This window comes from Oncorhynchus nerka, unplaced genomic scaffold (genome assembly GCF_034236695.1).
Source record: "Oncorhynchus nerka isolate Pitt River unplaced genomic scaffold, Oner_Uvic_2.0 unplaced_scaffold_21___fragment_6___debris, whole genome shotgun sequence".
NCBI lineage: Eukaryota > Metazoa > Chordata > Actinopteri > Salmoniformes > Salmonidae > Oncorhynchus > Oncorhynchus nerka.
Genome location: NW_027040335.1, coordinates 192,656 through 202,869, shown reverse-complemented (window position 1 = coordinate 202,869; position 10,214 = coordinate 192,656). Strand labels below are relative to the sequence as shown.

Genomic DNA, 10,214 nt, shown 5'->3' with positions numbered 1-10,214 from the left:
GTATGTAAACTTCTGACCCACTGGAAATTGTGATACAGTGAATTTTAAGTGAAATAATCTGTAAACAATTGTTGGAAAAAGTACTTGTGTCATGCACAAAGTAGATGTCCTAACCGACTTCCAAAACAAGTTTTATTGACTCCAATCTAAGTGTAGGTGAACTTCCGACTTCAACTGTAAGTATTGAAACCTAACCAACTTGCCAAAAACTATAGTTAACAAGAAATCTGTGGAGTGGTTGAAAAACTAGTTTTAATGACCCCAACCTAAGTGTATATAAACTTCCGTCTTCAACTGTATGTACAGGGTGTACCAGTCCCGAGTCAATGTGTGTGGGTACTAGTTAGTCGAGGTAATATGTGCATGTAGGTAGTGGTAAAGTGACTGCATAGATAATAAAATAGCGAGTAGCAACAGCGTAACAAAAAAATTAAATGGGGTCATTGAAAATACTCCGGGTAGCCATTTGATTAGCTGTTCAGGAAGCTTGGCCCCAGTGATGTACTGGGCCGTACGCACTACCCTCTGTAGTGCCTTGCGGTCGGAGGCCAAGCAGTTGCCATACCATAGGGTGATGCAACCAGTGAGGATGCTCTCGATGATGCAGCTGTATAACTTTCTGAGGACCCATGCCAAAACTTTCCAGTCTCCTGACGGGGAATAGGCGTTGTCGTGCCCTCTTCATGACTGTCTTGGTGTGTTTGGACCATGGTAGTTTATTTTTTTTACCTGTTTTTCTCCCCAATTTTGGGGTATCCAATTGGTAGTTTGCAGACTTGTCCCATCGCTGCAAATCCCGTGCTTCTTGACCCTGCCCACTTAACCCGGGAGCCAGCCTCACCAATGTGTCTGAGGAAACACCGTAAACCTGGTGACCATGTCAGCATGTCCTCTGACCCGGACGACGCTGGGCCAATTGTGAGCAGCCCAGTCGCGGGAGGCTGCCACGGAGCCTGGACCACTGCGCCACTCGGGAGGCCCCTCTATAGGCTGTCTCATCGTCGTCGGTGTTGTGAAGTCGGAAAACTTAATGATGGTGTTGGAGTCGTGCTTGGCCACGCTGTCATGGGTGAACAGGGAGTACAGGAGGGGACAAATCACGCACGCCTGAAGGGCCCCTGTGTTTAGGATCAGTGTAGAAAATCTGTTGTCTACCCTTACCACCTGGGGGTGGCCCGTCAGGAAGTCCAGGATCCAGTTGCAAAGGTTAGTGTTTAATCCCAGGGTCCTTAGCTTAGTGATGAGCTTTGAGGGCACTATGGTGTTGAACGCTGAGGTGTAGTCAATGAACAGCATTCTCACGTAGGTGTTCATTTTTGGCCAGGTGGGAAAGGGCAGTGTTGAGTGCAATAGAGATTGCGTCATCTGTGGATCTGTTGGGGTGGTATGGAAATTGGAGTGGGTCTATGGTTTCTGGGATGATGGTGTTGATGTCAGCCATTACCAGCCTTTCATAGCACTTCATGGCTACAGATGTAAGTGTTACGGGCCGGTAGTCATTTAGGCAGGTTACCTTGGTATTCTTAGGCACAGGGACTATGGTGGCTGCTTGAAACATGTAGGTATTACAGACTCGGCCACGGACAGGTTGAACATGTCAGTGAAGACAATTTCCAGTTGGTCAGCACATGCTCAGAGTACACTTCCTGGTAATCTGTCCCTGCGGCCTTGAGAATGTTGACCTGTTTAAAGGTCTTACTCACATCGGCTACGGCGAGCGTGATCACACAGTCATCCGGAACAGCTGGTGCTCTCATGCATGCTTCAGTGTTGCTTGCCTCGAAGCGCACATAGAAGTAATTTAGCTTGTCTGTTAGGCTTGTGTCACTGGGCAGCTCGAGGCTGGGCTTCCCTTTGTAGTCCGTAATAATGTGCAAGCCCTGCCACATCCGACAGGCATCGGAGCTGGTGTTGTAGGATTCAGTCTTGGTCCTGTATTTACTCTTTGCCTGTTTTGATGGTTTGTCGGAGGGCATAGCGGGATTTCTTATAAGCAACCGGGTTAGAGTCCCGCTCCTTGAAAGCGGCAGCTCTACCCTTTAGGTCAGTGAGGATGTTGCCTGTAATACATGGCCTCTGGTTGAGCTATGTACGTACTGTCACTGTGGTGACAATGTCATCGATGCACTTATTGATGAAGCCGGTGACTGATGTGGTATACGCCTCAATGACATCGGATGAGTCCCGCAACATATTCCAGTCTGTGCTAGCAAAACAGTCCTGTAGCTTAGAATCTACATCATCTGACCACTTCCGTATTGAGCAAGTCACTGATACTTCCTGCTTTAGTTTTTGCTTGTAAGGGAGGATAGAATTATGGTCAGATTTGCCAAATGGAGTGCGAGGGAGAGCTTTGTACGTGTCTTTGTGTGTGGCGTAAAGGTGGTCTGGAGTTTTTTTTTTTTTTAACATTGAATAATGAAGTACGCTTAATGCACCATTTGTTTGTGCGAACCCATTACACCGTTGTGCTTTAAAGGTGACCTGCTCGCCCCATTAACATTGTATTTGAGCTCTCAACCAATGCAGTACGAACAGAGCTATTCAATCATGTCTCTCAAGGGCTGATGTACTGCTGTTTTTCTTTATTTGTCAGGAAATGCATTAATGAATGCCACTGATTTACCATGAGCCAGCTCACCTGCATGGTGTCCCATGTCTAAATCATTCCCTGATTTGAGGAGGGTAATGAAAACCAGAAGTGTTGCAGCCTTCACACACAAGGGGATTTGGGTAGACAGTAGCCACTCCTGCCAGTCATTCTATTAATGGTAGACACAAACTGCCATAATAACTATATTTTTTAGAAGGAACCTGGGTTGTCTTGGAGAAATTACAACTTCACCAAAAAAGGGAGACTGTTTTCGGCCCTTGCTCCAAAAGGGAACCTTTTCAATAGCCTCTCTCTCACCACATCTGACTGAAACAAAGCAGGGCTCCAACTCCTTTCTCTAAATAATGAGCAAATGGAGGGCTGGTGTATGTGCCACAAATAGCAAAGAGTGAGCCCTGTCTTTTACCACAATTTGGAATGAGGGGGAGCATACCTCGACCCCCGACGGAGGAGGCATGTGTGCACATTTAGACCGCTCAGTGTACATCGTGGAATTCCTAAACCGTTACTTTACAAGAACACTCCACAACTATCCAGTTGAAACGGATCTATGGTATAAACTCTTCTTATTTTTTTCCTTTATCCGAGGGAGTTTTACTTTTGGGAACCAGTAGACCTGTGAGTGAGACTGTAATCCAGCCGTCTGCGCGGAGAGGAAGTTCGGCTACTGTTGACTTTTTTTTCTCTTAGAGTAGCCTAACCCAAACCAGGTGAAGTCGCGCCCCGGTGCGCGGCCAGCGCTCGGATATAGTGGAAACCCTCTTTGTAGTCTGTAGTCTATTTCAGGGTCTGAAGTCTTGGTGAAGTTCTTCATTTTTCTCCCTTCAGTTTGGTTCTATCTGTGTCTGATCTGATGTTTTATTGCGTCTTGCTTTTGGTTCTGGATGGGAATGGCAGTTTTCTGACAGCGGCCAGGAGCAGAGTCTGATCTAGCCACAGTCATGAGGTTCCGCTACTCGAGAATGTTTTTAATAATCTGAGGGGCACTCTTCCCTAAAGAAAGAGAGAGGGAAAACTTTTCCATGCTCTCTCGGGGCTCCATGGTTTTCGAGGATGTGAAAGTTGGACTGTGGCTTACTTTGCTCTAACTTCATTATCACGAATAACGGAATAACAACGTTGGGAAAAAGGTTTTGTTTGTTTGTGCCAGCTCACAAATCAACACTCAAATGTGCCATAGCGACAGCTCTTGGACACCGTGTACCCACTCTGAAATACCAACCAGGTCATCTTTGAAAAAATATAACATGAAAAGATAACATGCAGCACAATGTTTCAGGTCGTGGCTTATTCCTGAAGTGCGTGTTTTTATAGATAGCCCCGCTGCTCTTTGTTTTTGCTAACGGCCAGAGTTGGGTGAGGTCTGAGTAAGACGCGGAGAAGAAGTAGGCTAAACATCATCCCTCATCTTCTGCCAGCAAAGTTGGGAGTGAAGCGGGAATGTTTCTTCCGCGGCTCTGGACGCTCCGCCGCAGGTATTGCTCCGGACGATTATTGCTCCTAGGGGTCGCGTTGTGTCTTTTCTACCAGACCCTGATGGTGGCACGGAGTCGGTTCAAAGGCGGCCCAGCCGCGGCTGATGAACGCAACAAGTCAACGATGACTGGAGCGTTGGAGGTATTTGATGAACTTCTGCAGGACCCTGCGAGGCTTATTTCTACCCTGGAGGCTTTGGAGAAGGAAATATATGTAAGTGGGCCTATGATAGAAGTGCACTTAAATGCTATCTATTGTCCAATTTTTGTCCTGTGCTTTAGGTAGCCTACGTGCACTTGGGATGAACCTTGAATATTGGAGATTCAAGGATAAGCTTTGATCCATCCCACAATGGGAACAGCTTTGATACAAGTCCATCTCACAATGACTATAAGGCCATTTCATAATCAAAACACATGGGTACAGGATTTCTTTACACTGTGCTGCGTTAGTTGCGTGCAATGGTTGCATGGCACTCTATGCAGCCTGTGTTTTGTCTTTGGGCTCAAAACACCGTCTGAGTTTAATTAACTTTAATGAGCAACAACAACCTTAGCTTCAAGTCTCACAACAACATTATTGGATGCTTACTCCTTGGTTTAGCCGATATAACTAACAGGTTGAGCCTATTTTAATAAAGTTGTCAAGTAACGTCAAATGTTTAAGAATAGTGAACCGTTTTTTTTCTATAGATGTTAGTGTTGAGGTATTTAGATGAGCGAGCTAGGGGCTCGAGGCTCAATGCCCATTGGTCAGCTTGACACGTGCTCTAGAAGCGCTCTTCGAGCCACACAGATGATTGACACCTGTATGAACCTTTAAAAACAAGGTTGCATATTAAGTTCCTGGGTTATTTTAAGTGATTGTTTTCTGAAGATGTAGCCTAAAAGTTTGGCCATTAATGAAGTCGGATAAACCATCATTTTACAGCTCTCTTGCTCCATAAAATGACAGCTGACATAATCTGAGGTAAACCGAAGATGAGGGATTTAAATGTATTTATTACCCAGCTGCCTCAAAAATGGCCAATGCCTTGACCATTAGAGCCTTGCTTGACTGCTCTGTAATTGTGAGAGTATTCTGGTAATCCCACTGTTACTGCGTTTGCTTTTCAGTCTTTCAGGAAGTGTGTGTTGTATTCTGACAAGAGTGATGCTTCCATAGATCGCAGACCAGCTGCTAGTACCTCAGGTCACTACACAGCTCTCTGTTTACCATCTACCTCTAACAACTGATTCTAGAACAGCTCTACTTACCCACTTCTAACCTTTACCATTGTGGGTTAAATTAGGAAAGTGTTCCTGGAACAGTTATTTTATTAGGCCATACTTGTCCTTCTCTCTGGTTGTCTTGGCCCCTTGGAGAGGAAGGGAGAGAATAAATAAACAAGGAGAGGAGGGAGGAGGGATGGTGTTGAGAGAGGGAGAGGGAGAGGCAGTCTGTTGGTCTTGACTATGTGACTATGTGGTTGACAGGAAGAAAGCGAGCTGTCACAGCCGAATTTGTTATCTACCACAAACACACTGCCTCAGTTTAGCTGTTGAGTGCAACTCTGTGTTCTAGAAACCCAACTCTAAAAGTTCTGAATGTTGGACTTATTGTGAATAAGAAGTTTGAAGTCTGAGCCATCACATTGCCCTTATGTCTCCTTTCATGATATACTCAAAGGAGTCTTTCACGGTTGACATTGAGTGTGACTGGGTGGGTGGGTGGGTGGGTGGGTGGGGGCTCTTTGTGCCGGATACCCTCTGTGGCATGTCATAATGAGTAGCTTCACACTGTGTGTATGGGGTGTTCAGTATTGTATCTTTCTGGGGCGGGATGGTGATTGGAATTGCTGGAGAGTTGTTAGGGAGGGGGTGTTTTAGCAAGGGTGTTTGTGTAAAGGTTTGCAATGCGTGTGTGAGTGTGTGTCCATGTGCGTGTGTATGCAGTTAGCACCTGTGTATGGCTGTCCCAGGCTTTCCCAGGTGCTAGCGGCATGAGGGCTCCGGCAGTAGGAAGTGTTAGAACAGAGTTACGGAATGTGATCCTCCAGCTCTTTATCCCCTTTGAGTCTCTTCCATACCCTGACAAACCCATTCAGTCCCAGGGTAGGAGGCAGGAGACTGGACCATGGATCAGAAAAGCATGGAACACAGCCTCACTCGCACACACATACACGCTGTGATTCAATGCCGCTGGTAATCCCATCAGAGCGGCGTTCAAACTCACCGCATATGTGTGGAGCATGTTTCGTGGTGTTCAGAGTGGAACCCCTGCCAGATAGATCTGGAAGCTTGTTTGTTGCTTTGACGCTGAGGCAGGAGTCAGTTAGGGTGCTCTGGAGGTAGGGTCAGGGAGTCAGTTAGGGTGCTCTGGAGGTAGGGTCAGGGAGTCAGTTAGGGTGCTCTGGAGGTAGGGTCAGGGAGTCAGTTAGGGTGCTCTGGAGGTAGGGTCAGGGAGTCAGTTAGGGTGCTCTGGAGGTAGGGTCAGGGAGTCAGTTAGGGTGCAGGGGAGAAGATCTTGGAAGATCTTGGATAGGGTCAGGGAGACAGTTAGGGTGCTGGGGAGGTAGGGTCAGGGAGTCAGTTAGGGTGCTGGGGAGGTAGGGTCAGGGAGTCAGTTAGGGTGCTGGGGAGGTAGGGTCAGGGAGTCAGTTAGGGTGCTGGGGAGGTAGGGTCAGGGAGTCAGTTAGGGTGCTGGGGAGGTAGGGTCAGGAGTCAGTTAGGGTTCTGGGGAGGTAGGGTCAGGGAGTCAGTTAGGGTTCTGGGGAGGTAGGGTCAGGGAGTCAGTTAGGGTGCTGGGGAGGTAGGGTCAGGGAGTCAGTTAGGGAGCTGGGATGGTAGGGTCAGGGAGTCAGTTAGGGTGCTGGGAGGTAGGGTCAGGGAGTCAGTTAGGGAGCTGGGATGATAGGGTCAGGGAGTCAGTTAGGGAGCTGGGGAGGTAGGGTCAGGGAGTCAGTTAGGGTGCTGGGGAGGTAGGGTCAGGGAGTCAGTTAGGGTGCTGGGGAGGTAGGGTCAGGGAGTCAGTTAGGGTGCTGGGGAGGTAGGGTCAGGGAGTCAGTTAGGGTGCTGGGGAGGTAGGGTCAGGGAGTCAGTTAGGGTGCTGGGGAGGTAGGGTCAGGGAGTCAGTTAGGGTGCTGGGATGGTAGGGTCAGGGAGTCAGTTAGGGTGCTGGGATGGTAGGGTCAGGGAGTCAGTTAGGGAGCTGGGATGGTAGGGTCAGGGAGTCAGTTAGGGAGCTGGGATGGTAGGGTCAGGGAGTCAGTTAGGGAGCTGGGATGGTAGGGTCAGGGAGTCAGTTAGGGTGCTGGGGAGGTAGGGTCAGGGAGTCAGTTAGGGAGCTGGGATGGTAGGGTCAGGGAGTCAGTTAGGGTGCTGGGATGGTAGGGTCAGGGAGTCAGTTAGGGTGCTGGGATGGTAGATCTGCCCATGTGTGTACTCCAGTGGTGGTCAGTGCTGTTAAAGATGAGGGAGGACACATTTTTATTCATGAGCATGGCCTTATTTATATTACAACATATTGGGATGACTTGCATTCATTCATATTCCATTCACCTAGTTCAATGTAACAGCAATAGGTTTAGGCTACTACATGATACTAACATTTCCCTATACACATCATAAGGGAGCCTATTAATGAAAGTTTACAACGTAGGTGCACAGACAGTGATATTCAATACCGCCTTGCACACTCTTGCCTGCGTCTAGCTGATATAGTGTGTAACCATTACTCCAACAGTTGCAAATGAGAGTTTCTATTGGAAAAATTCAGGCATGTTTATCCCCATTTGGTTTCATTTGCTTCCGTTTAAGAAATGTATTTTCAACAGAATCGGCGGGAAATGAATACACCCCTGATCATTCATAGCAGCCATGTTGTTTTCCTTCTCACATCTATGCACTCTCTTCCTCTCACCTTGTCCCTTCGCTTGTGGACTTCAATGCACAACACATCAGCTGTATGTGACCAGGCGAGAAAAACTTTCCAAATCATAACGTCTACACACAACCTACATCGTTGTCACCATATTAACTTCATAGTCAACATAGCTAATATAACTAACGTGTTAGTAAACCTGCTACAATCATGCAGTAACGTTCCAGTGTACAGTCAGTAAACAGTTTAGCATTTACACCGGCAGGCCCCGATGGCAAAAAATGTGTAAAACCAAAAGCTTATGTTGACTTGGAAGAGTTCCAGTGTTGTGTTGAATAGTCATAATCAGCTAACTAACATAGCATCCCCCTATTTGAACAAGGTGTTTGTGTTGGCTAAACTAGCTAGCTGCATTTGCTAACAAAGTAAGTGAAACTTTAAAAAAAAATTAGATGACAATCTCTCTATTTCTCTCTTGCTTCTCCTTCATTTTGGAGGAAATTCATTTGTTCAAAACTGTTCAACAATTGTCTTTCTCTCTCTTTGAGTCAACGACTTATATACTGCATGGCTCGCTAGCTGTAGCTTATGCTTTCAGTACTAGATTAATTATCTGACCCTTTGATTGGGTGGACAACATGTCAGTTCATGTTGCAACAGCTCTGATAGGTTGTAGGACGTCCTCCGGAAGTTGTCCCAATTATTGTGTAAGTCTATAGAAGGGGGTGAGAACCATGAGCCTCCAAGGTTTTGTATTGAAGTTAATGTACCAAGACGAGGACAGAAGCTAGCTGTCCTCCGGCTACACCGTGGTGCTACCCTGAGTGCTGTTGAGGCTACTGTAGACCTATATTGCTAAATAGTGTTTTAATATATTATTTGGTAACGTGATTATATTTAGTATAGTTTTAACAAAAATAACTTTAAGTGTTTAACAATTAAACATTTTATGAAATTCACTGAGGAGGATGGTCCTTCCTCCTCTGTGGAGCCTCCCCTGGTGTACTCTAATGGCTGGGTCCCAATACTGTTAATTTCGATAAGAGACATTACTGTGCAGCCGTATTCATCGACCTGGCCAAGGCTTTTGACTCTGTCAATCACAACATTCTTATTGGCACACTCGACATCCTTGGTTTCTCAAATGATTGCCTCGCTTGGTTTACCAACAACTTCTCTGATAGAGTTCAGTGTGTCAAATCGGAGGGCCTGTTGTCTGGACCTCTGCCAGTCTCTATGGGTGTGCCACAGGGTTCAATTCTCGGGCCGACTCTTATTTCTGTATACATCAATGATGTTGCTCTTGCTGCTGGTGATTCTCTGATCCACCTCTTCGCAGACAACACCATTCTGTATACTTCTGCCCCCCCCCTTGGACACTGTGTTAACTAACCTCCAGACGAGCTTCAATGCCATACAACTCTCCTTCCATGGCCTCCAACTGCTCTTAAACACAAGTAAAACTAAATGCATGCTTTTCAATCGATCGCTGCCGACACCTGCTCGCCAGTCCAGCATCACTACTCTGGACGGCTCTGACTTAGAATACGTGGACAACTACAAATACCTGGGTGTCTGGTTAGACTGTAAACTCTCCTTCCAGACTCACATTAAGCATCTCCAATCCAAAATTAAATCTAGAATCGGCTTCCTATATCGCAACAAAGCATCTTTCACTCATGCTGCCAAACATACCCTCGTAAAACTGACCATCCTACCAATCCTCGACTTCGGTGATGTCATCTATAAAATAGCCTCCAACACTCTACTCAACAAACTGGATGCAGTCTATCACAGTGCCATCCGTTTTGTCTCCAAAGCCCCATACACTACCCACCATTGCGACCTGTACGCTCTCGTTGGTTGGCCCTCGCTTCACACTCGTCGCCAAATCCACTGGCTACAGGTTATCTACAAGTCTCTGCTAGGTAAAGCCCCGCCTTATCTCAGCTCACTGGTCACCATAGCAGCACCCACTCGTAGCACGCGCTCCAGCAGTTATATCTCACTGGTCACCCCCAAAGCCAATTCATCCTTTGGTCGTCTTTCCTTCCAGTTCTCTGATGCCCATGACTGGAACGAATTGCAAACATTTCTGAAGCTGGAGACTCACATCTCCCTCACAAGCTTTAAGCACCAGCTGTCAGAGCAGTGTACAGATCACTGCACCTGTACTTAGCCTATCTGTAAACAGCCCATCTATCTACCTACCTCATCCCCATACTGGTATATATTTATTTATTTTGCTTCTTTGCACCCCAGT

At 46.7% G+C, this 10,214-nt stretch overlaps 1 protein-coding gene across 1 annotated transcript in view; it reads left to right on the top strand.

Annotated features, from left to right (window-relative positions):
- Nucleotides 1-3,120: 3,120 nt before the first annotated feature.
- Nucleotides 3,121-10,214, top strand: part of LOC115133115 (cadherin-like and PC-esterase domain-containing protein 1) — a 76,959-nt gene continuing 69,865 nt past the window's right edge. The window contains exon 1 of the mRNA XM_029666021.2: nucleotides 3,121-4,303. Within this exon, the coding sequence (XP_029521881.2) occupies nucleotides 4,055-4,303 (249 nt within the window). The 5' untranslated portion in view covers nucleotides 3,121-4,054. The remainder of the gene's footprint in view (nucleotides 4,304-10,214) is intronic.